This window comes from Panthera onca, chromosome B4 (genome assembly GCF_046562875.1).
Source record: "Panthera onca isolate mPanOnc1 chromosome B4, mPanOnc1 haplotype 2, whole genome shotgun sequence".
Lineage (NCBI taxonomy): Eukaryota > Metazoa > Chordata > Mammalia > Carnivora > Felidae > Panthera > Panthera onca.
Genome location: NC_138345.1, coordinates 10310432 through 10324901, shown reverse-complemented (window position 1 = coordinate 10324901; position 14470 = coordinate 10310432). Strand labels below are relative to the sequence as shown.

Below are 14470 nucleotides of genomic sequence, written 5' to 3'. Positions count from 1 at the left end.
TTAAGAGTGAACAGCTCAGGGCATAAGAACCACCCTAACAGACTTCCTAGCATCTTTCTCTGTACCAACACTCACCACCAAAATGGCAGGGAGGGCAGGCTTCTGACAGAACCAGTGATGCTCTGCAAAGACCCAGAAACAATTCTGATCATATGGTTTGTTCAGACACTGGGGGTGGGGGTGGCAGGGTACACGCAAAACTTTCTTTAGTTAATGCTGGTGTAAAGCTGTCGAGCTTGTACTGTCCCTACTTGGGGTTGAAAGGAAGCCATTATACGGAGTGCATCTTCGCTCTGTTAAGAACGTTCTGTATTAGGCTTCTTCAACGATCTACTATTAAAAGTCTAAAGCTAAAGAGAAAATTCCTTTACAAACTAGAGGAGGAAGACAAGGACATAAAATATACCTTCCGCAGAGTTCTCAGCTGATAAAAATGAGCATATGGTGTAATGCAGCAAAGCTTTTCCTAGGCAGGCTGTATTGCAAAATGGGGGTATAGATTTTTGACTAAATCCAATTCCTGGTATGGGTGATCTTGAATCCAAGATTTTTGCTATGATTTTCTCCTTTCCTTCCAGGTCTTTATCCAGAAGCAGCAAGATAGTTAAAGAATGGAAATGGATCAAGGGTGAAATGGGCAACGAAACCTGGCCACGAGGTTAGTTAGCATGGAAGAATGGGGTACCAGCTTATGACAACTCTGGCCTCCCCTCTCCCCGCCACCATTAGGCTGGCTCACTGAGAAACGTAGGTATGGGATGCTGTAGCTTGTGACAAAAATTGAAAACAGTGCATAGCATTGCATGCAATTGTCTGATATTCATAGGCGTAGGTTGATTACACACTGGTTGAATAGTTTGTGGGCTGATATAATCTCTTTTCAAGGCTGTACATATTTTCTTAAATTCAGACCCTGAAGCACAATCCCTTTCCAATCTCCAGATAAGCCCAGGACATTGTTTAGCAATGAGGAGTATAAAAATCTGGTTCAAACCCTTGTGCAGGGAAGCTCCTAATGGTAAGCTACCCAAGTGCACGCTCACCCCCTATGTAACCACTTACTTTCCACTTCACTCGCTCACGAACCATCACAAGGGGGTTTATGTAGCAGATGCCATAGTGTATTGAGTTCAGGCTGACAGCCTTTCCAGGTGGGTAAAAACAGTGACTTTCAGTGGTTGCCATACTAATTCCCCTAAACACAGAGGCTTCAGACCTTGCTGGTTGATAGCACAGAAATTAGAAAGGTGTTATATGATAATGGGGTTTTAGAAGCCGAAACATTGTCTTTAGATGAGCTGCCCATTACCAGTGAGACGGATCTTAAGTTTGAGTACCACCCCTCCCACCTCGCTGTTTTTGTTGATACCATTCACTTTCATTTGCGTTTCCACTGGTCTGTATCTATTTCGCTTTGTTTTGTACGGCTACTGCCTACTACCCACATGAATTACTAAACTGGAGGAATGATTCAGGCAAATGTTCTATTAAACTGGGCCACGACTTGTCAAGTGAATAATATATACTCTTAACATTCTGGCCTCTAAACCACTTTGGGGGCCCAGAAGGGTTCAAAAAGTAAAACACAAAATAGATTTAATGAATGCTGTGCTTTTGCTATGAAACATCAGAGCAAGTAGAGAGCGGGCCTTACTCTCTCAGGGAGGAAACACTGCCCCAGGAGGCAGGGTCTGGGCTCCTTGAGGAAGGAGGTCAAGCCACCGAGGACCTGAGTTTTCCAGCGTTCTCGGAATTCCTGTAACTCCTGTGCTCTGCCTCCACTCATTCAGTCCCTGCAGATCCTGTCATTGCAAATTCTGGCTCCTGAATCTCAGCACAAGCAGCATTTCACGTGACTGTGAAATACCTCCACGGCCTGCCCCGGGGCTCAAGGTGCTGTGGTGGGCAGTGTAGCCCCAGGCCTGCTGTGACGGGATGTGCATTCTCGTGAGGGTTCGTGTGAGTGTACGTGGTGCTGAACAGGAGCCTCCCAGTACGACATGCTACCCAAAGCCACAGTGTCTGAATCCTACTGGACCCAGAAGGGCCTGGAAACCGTGGCAAAGGGTCTGTAGTGCCCTTCTGTATCAGGGTAGCCTAAACTACACTACAGTCTGTTAAGTGTGTTTCCATCTGCTAAAGCTGGCTTCAGACCTTGGGGCTTAAAGAAATTGCTGCTGCTCTATAGTGAAAGATGATTAGATGTATGGAGCAAGACGCTCTAATAGCACAGGATACAGCAATACCTAATGTATAGGCATTTAATTTCCCAGATCCTTTTTATATAGCCCCTACCTCTGCTTTTGATTACACGACTTTGCCCAATCTGCTTACATGGATCCAGAAAACCGGGAAACGGCACCACCCAGGGAAGGCCCTATCTGGATGTCTAAATGTTTGCCATTTACATTTTCCTTCCCATGACTCCTCACTTGGGAATGAACTGTGATATTCTGGCTTGGTTTCTTTTGCATACCAAAGCACTTGCTCAGATTGGTCTGTTTGTCAATGAAGACTTTAGCAGAGATAACATTTCCAAAAGGCATGAACATCTGCAGAATGTCCTGGTCTCCAAACTCCTGTGGAAGGTGGTAAATAAAGAGGTTTGCACCCTCTGGACCTAAAGAGGAAAAAGAAATCAGAGTAAGGTATTCTTCGCTTCTTAGTTCCCCAGGCCTCTTCTTAGGACTGCTTTAACAACAGGCTAAGCATGTGCCTTCCTCTCATACTAAAGGGAACGAAACAGATATATACAGGTCAAGTGCTGGTATGTCTTTCAAGATGGGAATCACCTTTCAGATGTTCCAATTTCCAGAGACAATGGTCTGTGGCTCATATTTGCTTAGGGCACATAGTTTTAGTCTCTTCTTCGTGGGGATGAGGGCGGCTGCCATAGGGTAGAGCTGGGGAGGAGAATGTAGGTGTGGGGTTTTCCCGGGTGGCTGTGTTTTTGTTGTATGTATATACTGTTTCTCGGGAGTTGAGAGCATCCTGTGTTTTCTAAGCAAATTGCAGCAATTTAGAGTAATGGATATAGCAGTAATGTTGCTTGGATTTCTCAATCATTTACCTAATTATCCATCCAGTTTTGATTTGCCAAATCTCTTAACACACAGTCTAATAATCATTTTTATTAGAAATGACTGGCAATGAGTCAAAGCAGGGAAAAATAGGTAGCTAGAGTTTCACAGGCGTGATAGGAATTATACCACTGGGGATTAGCCTTGGAAATGAACGCGCAAGGTGCCGACTCTAGTCAGAGACTGAACTCATCCAAGCTCCTCACGCTCCACTGTCACTTTCCAGAGAAACAAGAAGCAAGGGCAGAGAAGGGAAGGTCTTCCTAGCTATGCTGGTTAGAAAGGTAGGCTCTCCTAAGTGTCCTCCCGTGCACTCTCCCCTCTCTCTATAGCCACCTGCACAAGAACCATCTGAAGGTTAAAAGGAGCAAAAAAGGAAAAGGAGGGAATCTGAATGACCTGGTGGGAGGTACCCATCTTCTTATATATAACCAGCAAGAACACTTTGTAGGCTGAAGGCTGCCTGCGGTGGTTACAGATCTTCCCCCAGCTGGTTCTCAGAGGCCCCGGGGCTAGATGCCTCTAGGATGTTCCAAGTTCTGGGCCTGGTGTCCCCTGGAACCAGCACTGCCTGTGGGGCAGGGACAATATATGGGTCTACGAAAAGTAAAACTGGGGTAAAAGAACTTTGTGAAAATAAGAGAAACATCTTCATAAAGAAGAGTCAAACCAAGTTTCTTCCCACAAAACAGGAGTGTTCTAATGCGTAGGACTTGTCACAAGGAAGTCTTCTTGAGGCAAATGTCTAAAGCCACACAGGTGAAGCCTTTCTTATTTAAGTGCCAACGTGACCACTTTAATTTTCGGTGTCACAAGTTGCACGGACAAAGCCATGTTCCAGTGCAAGGAGGCAGTCTGTATTTAAAGGGACATGCTTGCAGGACTTAGGGCCCCACATGTTTCCTGGTTTAAAAAAATTCTTAAGCAATCCAAACTTAATATGGATAGATGTAAAACCAAAACAGTAGAAATGGGTGCTCTGAGTGGTACTATGCCAGGCACATCTTTTGCAATACGTATATTGGGCAAATCTGGTGCCATCCAGATTTCATATTCCTTCTAGATAAAAGATCCAAGTGTACAAATGAGGATTTAGGGGACCCACTTTGATCTGTGAAGTCATCTCAACTCCTGAAGCCTGGGGAGAAATGCAGTTTAATGTGCTCTGACAGATTTACTGGCCATGCCTGGATAATCCTGGCATTCTAGAATGCTGGACATTCTGATTGTATCTGAGCCAGAGACGGGGACCAAGAAAATACAAAATGGTAATCTAAGGAGGTTTTGTCTTCTTATTCACTATTTTCTCAGGTAAAACTGCCACCAGCATCTCCTAGTGTATGACCCCCCCCCTCCCCGTTTTTTCTTTACCCAGCAACAGTTTGATTTTGCAAACTGCCAAAATTGTGAACACTAGAACAATTTGAGGGTTCCCCCTTTGTATCCACCTCTACGTTTAGTAAAAACCTGACAAGTCACACATTCCTTGGAGTTTCCTAGTACACATTATTTTTTACTTCCTAGAGTTGCTTACATGGTTGGCCCCAGCTGGGTGGTGCTCACATTTTGTATTTCTCATGGGGCACCTGGTCTAGCATGGAGTGCTGGGGTATCTGTGTCAGCCAGCCTACGCCCACCAGCTTTTGCTCGGGCATCCAGAGCCTCTACCTCTGTATGTGTATAAGTAAGAGACTTGCCTCCTGTAAATCAGGGAGGATGGGAAAGTATAAAGAAGGTCCTTTAGAAGGGACAGGAAAGGTGGTCAGTGTTCCTCATCAGCTTTCAGAAGATTTAGCTGGGCGAAATATCAAACCTACTTTAAAAAACAAAGCCAGCCTGGCTCACTTTCCTCTGGGAAAATATACACTAGGATACATGACTAAACACATCAACTTGATTTTCAACTCTCTTGACTAAAGAACAAAACTATGGAGTAGAAAGGCTAAAAATCTATTCAGTAGTGGAATTCACCTTTTTTCTTCTTCTTCCCCTTTCCAGTATAATGTGCCTTGAAAACAACAATTTAGGTAAAACTAATATTAAGATGGTTTAAATTTCTTGAGCACACATCACTGGGTGAGAAGAAGGTGATCAGAGGAGAGGCAGGAGGAAGTGGGAAATGATTTAAAAACACTCAACAAGCCAAAAAACCCCACCAACCACAAAAATCAAGCACTGACCCTTGCTACTGGTAGGCCCGATACCTAAATGTCAATAATCCAGTGGGTGGCCATTCTTCATGTTAATCCCCAAGAGTGAGCTACTGCGCAGGCTATCCTGAAAACTCAAGGCATGAACACCGGGGGCAGTGGAGGAAGTGTTTTGGGGCCTAGACTTCACCCTTGCACTGTTACATGCTGAGGCCACCGTGACTCAAGTTTTTCAGCAACAAGGGTTATGTGGCTTGCTGGAAGGCCCCGATGGGACAATGGAGAAGTGACTGGCATTCTCTAAAAATCATGTAGGGACCTGGCTTTTATGTTCTTTTCTGAGAACATTCTTATCTCATATACCCCTCCTACCACCCTTATTTGTCACTATTTGGGTAGTTAGACCCTGGACGAAGGGACCTCAGTGCAGGCTTTTCTTGGGGAAACAAGGCATATATGACGTGCAGTCTCCCCACACCTCGGGAGACACAGTGGACTGAACAGTTGTGCAGCTTTTTAAAAACCTACATTAACAGTCACAGCTGAGAGTAAAGAAACTTTCATCTATCTTTCACTTTTAACGATCTCTTAAGATTAGAAAAAAATCTTTTTTTACACATGAGTCTCTTTAAAGCTGTGTCCCTTTTAAGGTTCACTTTATAAAGTAAAACTATTCTATTTCTTGTAGAACACCAGATTTCAAGTCGAAGTTTGCACACAAGAATAGGTGGGAACTGTAGGGTGAGGATAAAGAAGGGGAAGAAATTAAAATGTCTTTAGTACTTCCCTACCGTAGCTTCTTCCCCCATACTGTAACAGGTCAGAAAGAGAATAAACATAATGTTGCAGATTTTGCTTTAAAGAAACCAAAAGGGAAAAAGACAAGCTGTCCCTCTCTGGACTGGCTCATGAACTATTTTACAATTAGCTTTAATTCATTCTTAGTATTAACTTCCTGATACTCAATTTGCCTTATTGGCAGAGGAGCAAGACAATCAGTCACTTAGTTACTTGCTCCGAGGACCCCTGATTAAACACGGACCCAGTTGATCCTAATGGTGGATCTGATCATCGCCCTGGAAAGCCTCGCCTACCGAGAGGCAGGCTACGCGGTCCCAGGGCTACTGGACGCTGAGAAACCCGGGACGTGCCTGAGAGTGCTTCGCCCACAGGAGACTCTCCGTTCACCCCCTGCACTCACGCGGAGTTGAGGTGTAAGGGGAGAAATCGTAGATGGTCCGCGCCGACTCGGGAAAGGGGGTTCCTGCAGCGTTTTGAGGACAGCAATTCCTAAGTGATTGCGTGTAAGGGTGCGGTGGGGGAGAAATCCATATTGGGAGGTAAATTAAAAGAACGAAAAATTCAAAGATAAACGGACAAGGCTGAACAGGAGGGGAGAGAAGATTCAAACCAATGGTTTAGGCCTGTTAAGTTTCTTAAAAGGAAAAAAAAAAAAAAAACCCAAAGACCCGAAAAAAAGAAAACCACCACAAACCCCAGGAAGAACAGAAGTACGCTAACTGCCCTCTCGTGACGCCGGCCCCATCTAGCTTCTCCGAAGGGCCGCGCCCGGGCCGGGCACCTACCTTCCTTCTGGCTGCCCGCGGCGCTCTGCTGCTGCAGCAGGCTCTGGCTGTACAGAGTGGGCAGCGCCGCGGCCGCGTACTGCTGGATCCCTGAGTAGGCCTGCGTGAGGGCGTCCATGGTGCCCGCCGTGCCATTCGTCAAGCCCGTGGCGCCAAGTCCTCCGTTCAGAGCCGCCATACCTGAGAGCATTTGAGCAACTTTACAAAAAACCCAACAATAGAGAAGAGAAACAGCACTTTTCATTAGTGCTTTCCAAAGGAAGTTAGAGAATCATTTGACACACGTACAACAGCAAGTGCATGCAGCCGGCACACCAGTGAAACCGACACGGAAGGAAAAACGCAACGATGCAGGAATACATCAGCATGAGGGTAAACAGACCACGCCCCCCAAAGCCCCCTGAGCAATGACACCCTCACTCCCTAAGGCCAGCGATCAAAACTCACAGAGGCACTACCGACAGACAACACGTCTCCATTCCATGCGCTGTGCTACTGGCAAGTCCCGCTATATTTTTGAAATGAAAGCCTCCTTGGAGCTTAGAAGCGTGGAAAAAAACATTAGTGACAGAGGCTTGTAACATCTGTACACTTCAGTCCACCTCCTGGGCCCTCTGAAGGGCCAGGGGAAGGCTCCCGGGTTGGAGGAGAAAGGGGTAAAACTGGTGTCCCTAGGCCATCTGACGAGACGGTCCTGGAGGCCAGCTCTGTCCTCGGTGAGCCAGCGTGCAGGCAGTGCCCTTCCGGCTCTACGAAACAGCGGAGGGATGGTGTCAAGGAGGAGGACCTCAGGGAGAACACGCAAGCTGATCAAGAATTAAGGCGAGGAAAAAATGTGGACCCTTACTCTAATTGCAGAGAACCAAAGCTGCTTACGTGGTACCAGGGGCTCAAAAAAGAACGGGGCCATCTTTAGCAGCGAGCAGACGCGTGCACGCGTGCAAAGGTTTATCAGTGCCCACGTAACCAGAGTTTCTACCCACGAAGGAGCTCCAGGTCCTGTTTTTCAGTTAACTGAAGGGATACTCGTGTCTGTAAGCTGGATCTTGGCCAGTAACGGATGGGAACTGGATGCTGTCCAGCACCTTTTTCTTGGATCCTGGCTGCTCTTTTGCTCTGTTATGGTTGCTGACTGTGCCACATTTTCCCTGAATACGGAGTCAAAACAAGCAATACTTTTATAGAGTGTTAACTTTCATATGAACTCAGGAAATGGAAGAGGTGACATCATAATTGCTTTTAGTTCCCTGTGCGACTGAGACATTAAAAAGAAAAGGTTTCTGGGAAGAAATTATTGAAAACATTAATGAAACACTTGAACGGATTAGGGCTATTGATTAGGGCTGTTAAAACACCTGAGATGACTAACTGAAAAAAAGTGGTAAGAAGTCTAATGAGGATAGAGGACTAAGGATGCTTAGAAATTATACAGAGGAATCCAACACTAGAATCATGTCACCATCCATCAGTGCTCCTGCCTGCCATCCACAGGGGACAGAGCAGGTGGGGAATGTTCTTACTCTCGACACGACTCTGTTATTCTGATAACTTCATCTCTTAGGTTAGAAGGACTACATACAAGATAGGAGTCAGACCATGGCCTCACAGCAGAGGAAATGCGTAGCGCCTCAGGCCTGGTATTCTCTGGGGGGTGGGGGGCTTGAGGAGACACAGTGGGCCCTGGGAGCAATTACCAAGCACAGTGTCCTCAGTACAGACACGGCACTGGGCTGGGGTGCTGAGGAGAGTCTGAAGCACAGGAGAATGGAATAATAAGCCTGCAGAGAGGAAGTCCTCGCAGGCAGATCTAGCAAATTCAAATTAGGCAAAAAAGGTCTTGGCCAGCAGAGGTCCTGGGGACTGTGCTTGAGGTTTCTTATTGTGAAGGAGTCTGTTCTCTTAATTTTTTTCAGTCATGGAAATAAATACTGTTAAAGAGCTTAGAACTAGTGCGGCCTCCTAATTAATCCCTCAAGACACCAGCTAATCCCATTTACCTCACCCAGGCTTCTGTCTTCCACCCCTGCTATTCTTACAGCTGCCGAAGGGCTGGGGGGGGGGATTTCTCTTTTCTCCTCCAGTCTTATTTTATCCTCACCTCCCAACATTGGTGTGAATGCAAAGAAACATCGGTGTTTCTTTTCTAGAGAGGTGGGAGGCTGTAAAATAACTCCGGAAGAGCTGGGCACAGTGAAGTGCCCTGTGTTTCATCTCTGTCAGGCTGTTAACAGGCACTAGGGATACAAGTGGTCGCGCCACGTGGCCCGGCCCTCCAGAAAGCCGGATTCCCGTGTAGGGGGAAATTCTAGTAAGAGTGAGTGGTGACCCTGCGCTCTACCTACACCAAGGGTGCATCACAGCCCGCAGGGCCGCGTGGAGCACAGCCGAAGACCAGCTCGGCTGCCATCCATGTCTCCGAGTCCCCTTGCCGTCACTGGGAACAGAGCGCTGCCACTTGCTGGTACCCGGTCAGCTAAGGGCCTTAAGAGTTTGCCGGCCCTGCCGCGTAAGAGCCTTCGGAGTGCCTTCCTTCGTAGTTTCCGAGGCCCAGCTTCTCCAAGAGGTGCTCCTTCGCTGCAGTGGTCTTTGGTGCCCCTGACTCCCTCCTTCTGTGGCACGGGATTTTTTTTTCCTTCTTTCTTTTTAGTCATCCAGGTTAGAAGAATTTTCTTCTCTTTCCTCCTTTTCACCAATTGTTCCCCCCCCCTTGAAACACAGAAGCAGAATGAACTTCAGTGCTCCTGAAAGACCGGATGGGTTTCAGGACCAGCACTGTTGTGAGGCTTCCGGCACATTGCCGCTGTTCTGCCTACACTTCACAGTGGTTGCCTGTGTTTTTGGACTAGATCTCAGGGCAGATCTGCTTTCTGAAGGGTTGGCTTGCTTCAACTGATTCCATGCACGTGGGAGGTAGCCGTGGCCGGCTTGACCTGCCTGAGGTGGGGAGGGAAACGGTATCAGAGGCATCAAGCAAAGGGGGTGTTGATGTCAAAGAGGGGACTAGCAAGGGCTCTCCGGCTTGGGGCTTTCCTTCTTCATGGTAAAACCACCCTTTTGAGCAAAAAATAAGTGTCATAATTCTGACAGGTACAAGTGCAGTGAGAATATTTAAAACCAAAACTATCCTGGAGATTCTGGGGGTATGTGGTTGTCAAAGACAAGGTACAAGAAGTAATTGATTACCTTGTAGAATTTGAAAAAAATCACTCAGGGAAGATTTATATTAAATAATTATTCTGTCAAAGATAACACCTGTCAATTCAGCTGCTGGTATCTGATTACATGTAAAAACTGTGGGCAGTAGAAACAGAAGTTTGAAGAAAGTTAAATTGAATAAATGCTTCCCCTTAAAAGAGTAGGGATTTTCTTTCAAAAAGCCAAAAGGATCGATCATTTCATCCCGTTTAATCTAAATTCCCACGCATGCTGTTTGGATGAGGAACAAAATGACAGATGTGGCAACCTCAACAAGGGGAGGTCTCTGCGAATGGACAGCAAGGTCTGTGCATACCCTGCCTGTGAGATGCTTTAACTCTCCAAAGGTCCTCAACTGAGGGGGACCTGAGGAGCTGTGAGACACCTGAGTAAATCTCTGCAAATGACACAGAAGGACCCACCAGTATGAGCAGGAGCACTTTTGGTGGCCACTGAATGCCACCATGGCATTGATGGTACTGAAGGCAGAGGCAGAAGTGCCCCCCCCCGCCCCCGCAAAAGGGCAAAAGTGAGGAATGTATTAATATATTCCTGTAGGTTTATAATCTATTTCCTGGGATGTTTTCCTTGCTGTAGACAAGATATACATCCTCCTAAGCTGCAAGCTGATGATAAGAAGTGTAAAATGTCTAGAACCATGGTAGAGGAGTATGAATATGCACTTAGCGGCATTTATATGTGTGTTTGTGTTATTATGGTCACAAGTGTGTATGAAGTTGTATGTGCCTATATATGTATGTACCTATGTACATTTCACATATTCCAAGAATACAGATTAAGAGAGTGATTTTATAATGCATACTTAAGAGTGACAAGCCAGAATAATATGCCCCAAACATCTTTTCTCTCCTTTACATAACATACGGTTGACTCTTGAACAAGTGGGGGTTCAATTGAAAGTCTCTGTGTGTTAATTTTTCTCCCCCAAAACTTAACTACTGATAACCTACTGTTGACCAGAAGCTCTTACCGCTAACATAAATAACACATATTTTGTACATTATATGTATTATACACCGTATTCTTAAAATTTAAGAAAATCATAAGGAAAATGACTACACATTGTAGGATCCTAGTTACTGTATTAATTGACAGAATTCTGCATATAAGTGGACTGCACATTTCAAACCTGTGTGTTCAAGGACCAAGTATTTCCACAAACACTATTCATCAGGTACTTGTGCCTGATTATATTCTAACGATCCTAATTTTAAGGGCTGTATGCTAAGCCATTTGGAAGAACGAGGTTGATTGGAACAAGGAAAAATAAGTGTGTCACCTGACATACATTTAAATAGAGTCAGACACAGACTTTTGGGCGGTTGTGTCTACAAAAAATATCTTCTTCGTCTTAGCTTAGATCTTAATACACAAAACATGCCTGGAGAACCCTCAGATAATCCAGAAGTGAATCACCCACATTCCTTACTTATGATCTTGACAATTTCTGCTTTTAGCTTTAGGGTTCAACTATACTTTTTTAGCCCCTCCATTCATGAATGTATGGAGCAAGGAAAGGGACATCAAACTTGAACACTTTAATTTAGCTTCTTTTCTTCGACCCCAAACTTTATTTTAGGAGGAGTGAAGTGAAGTGAAGTGAAGTGAAAGGGGTAAAATTTATAGGAAGATGAGTTTGGGAATTAATTGGATTCCGTCTACCTACATTCTCCTGGCTCCCTGGTCCCTGGGAAAGAGGACTGTATTCAGACAGCCAGAGAATTCTTTCAGTACCAAGTAACTGTTCCTGGGATGGAGTAGGGTAGGAAACAGCAATGATATGGAAACTGTGGCCAACTATTTCAGAAGCTGCCTCTATTCTGGTACCCATTTCTTGAGTACCGTCTCTGAGAATTTTCCAGTAGGACAGGTAGCATCATCATGTCTGTTTAGGCAGAATAGTCTGAAAGAGGACACTATTTATTTTGGGTTTTCCTTGGTATTTGAAAAGAAACAAATATCTGCTCCAAGCCAACGTTGGGATTGTTAAATAGCTCTGTGCTAGTAACACTTACCGGATCAGAAGGAATGTGGTTTTGTTTGTTCATGGTTTTTGGTTTAATTAAACACTTTTCCTGGTTCACACTGTTTGGTAGGGACTGTTCAAAATGAGACACATTTTTAACTCCCCATGAACTATACATACCTGTATTACTCCAATTGCAAACAATTTAAAAAACAAAACAATTTAATAAGCCTGTTGTCCTTGCCAGAAGCAACATCTGTATGACACAGACCCCACACAAGAACTAGTCATAGTCTTGGGCATTCAACACAGTCCCTCTATATTCCCTCATGGTAACGATGGGAAAATACCAGCAAAGCACAACAGACGAGGATGGAGAGAGGTGGACACACAGACCCGAGGACAACACACAGCAGTCATGAGCACGTGCTGAGGAGGACAGCCATTCCCACTGGCCTGTTACTTTGCAGACCAAGGACAGGACAGGCAGGCGATCAAATCAAAGTCCTTGTTTTAGGGGAACTAGGTCCTGGGGCAAGAGAAGCAGCATGAAGGGATGTGTGTAAACACCCATGTCTGCAACCAAGGGGGAGGAAGTGGGTTGGAGCATCTGCAGAACAAGGTCAGAAACAGGAGTAAACGTGATGAGGGCTCCTGGGCTGCTGGAGGTGGGCAGCTGGAGGCCGTTTTACTGGAATAAGACATTCTGTTGTCACGTGACTGCCACTTCATATGCTATTTGCTAATCAAGAGCTATCATATCTAGAAAGAACGATCCCCCCACCTTTTTTTTTTTTGGCCTACGGTCAGATAAAACTCATTCCCAATTTTTGTTTGTTTTTCCCAGAGCATCTGAACAAAAGTGTTTATTAAAACTTGGAAATTTGATGAGGTCTAGATTTTTTGTTATTGTTTTGCTGAAAAAAAATGGTAGTATCTGATCACCCATTGAAAACTGCTCACTTGTTGAGTCATGGGGTAAACTAACTTGCCAGGGACCCTTTCTTAAAGCTTGAAGCAGGCAGGTGCTGTGTTGCCTGCACTGCATGGTAGGTAACTGGGCCCCCAAATCAGAAATCAGATTTGCTCTGGGCTCTCCTGGGCCTGGCTACTCTTGACTCAGGACTGAACTGAGGGAAAGGCAAACGAGATGTCCCTTCTGTGCGTGGAGGGTCAGTTCTCCCCAGTGTAGGAGCCAGTGCTGAGCACAAGCTTAAAACATGACTTTATCCCCCACAGCTCTAACGTGGCAGAAACGGGCAGGCTGTGTGGGACGGAACCTGGAGCTCTCCAGGGAGTCCCTGGGTTTTGGGCTGAAGTACTTCTGGAAGCGAGTCGCCTCACCCTGGCTCAACCTGCCATGGTGACATGAGCCTCTTGAGAGATGAACTGCTGTTGAGTGAGCCCTGTCTGTGAGCGCTTAAAGACTCCACACGGTACCACTGCCAGCCGGGGCCTTTTCCACTCAGCCTCATTTCCTCCTTTCCAAGGCCTCGTTCTTCTCTATATAGGTCATCAATCTTTAGAGCAAGAGGGTACCGATAAAATCGTCTAATCCAGAACTTCCAGTTTTCAAATGGGACTCTGAAGCCTGGGGTGGGCGGGCAGTGATTTGCTGAGGTTTCTGCAGGTGCCTGCCAGATTTGGAACTGGACCCACGTGTCCACTTTTCTATTAAAACACACTGCCTCTCAGAAGAAGAGAACCAAAGCACGCCCCTGTGAAAGCTGCAACTAGCTGTCAGCCACAGAAACCTACGAGTGAACGAACACACGTTCTGTGGATTAGAAAAAAGCCGGGGCGACGAGGGCTGGGTACCTGTGAGGCAAAATGAATGTAGATCGCATGTGCCTGGCGGGGTATGTGCTCCTCCATCCCAAGCTTTAGTTCTCCCTGTTACGTATCCTTTGCGGTTCAGGGCTGGCTGACCATTTTCTGGGGAGAATTTGGGGGAAGGCTGTCCACCAGAGCAGCAAATACTCACTGTTTATGGTACCTGCTAGTGCATTAATATTATTCAGTCCGACAGTGGCTCCCGCCAGCCCTTGCAGAGTCCCAAGAGAGGTCAGAGAATTCATGGCCGCACCAGCACTGGAGTTGGGGGTTGAAGCAGCCACTGAAAAACAAAACAAGACAGGAAAACGGGGAGAGAAAACACAAGATGAGTGAAGGCCAAGTGGCCCGGAAAGTCATCGTCCTCTCCACAGCAGCTGGAGCCGGGGGCTGAACTGCGAGCCACGCGTAACGCTTCCCATCGGAGAGACACAAGTGGGGCTGTGCTTGGGGGCAATCCTAGCGGTTAGGTTTGGTGATTCAAGTAAGCCATCACAGCTCTGTTCGGCCAGTAAATATGCTCACTGCTCGTTAGTGGGGGTGAATCGGCAAACAGGAGGCCGTCTTCTGGGTAGGCTGCCCCCCACACCCCCCACCAGCCACAGGAGGGCAGCCTCAGTCCTGCAGGCCGAGGCCTTC

General features: G+C 46.2%; 1 protein-coding gene across 17 annotated transcripts in view; it reads right to left on the bottom strand.

Annotated features, from left to right (window-relative positions):
• Window positions 1–14470, bottom strand: part of CELF2 (CUGBP Elav-like family member 2) — an 844193-nt gene that overhangs the window by 8484 nt on the left and 821239 nt on the right. For 13 of the 17 annotated variants that reach the window (XM_078450445.2, XM_078450438.2, XM_078450442.2 and 10 more), the window contains 3 exons: window positions 13995–14114; window positions 6817–7014; window positions 2477–2620 (listed from right to left, as the gene is read on the bottom strand). In XM_078450445.2, coding sequence (XP_078306571.1) covers window positions 2477–2620; window positions 6817–7014; window positions 13995–14114 — 462 coding nt within the window. Of the gene's footprint in view, window positions 1–2476; window positions 2621–6816; window positions 7015–13982; window positions 14115–14470 lie in introns of all 17 variants that reach the window. The other 4 variants (XM_078450440.2, XM_078450441.2, XM_078450443.2 and 1 more) reach the window with 4 other exon arrangements.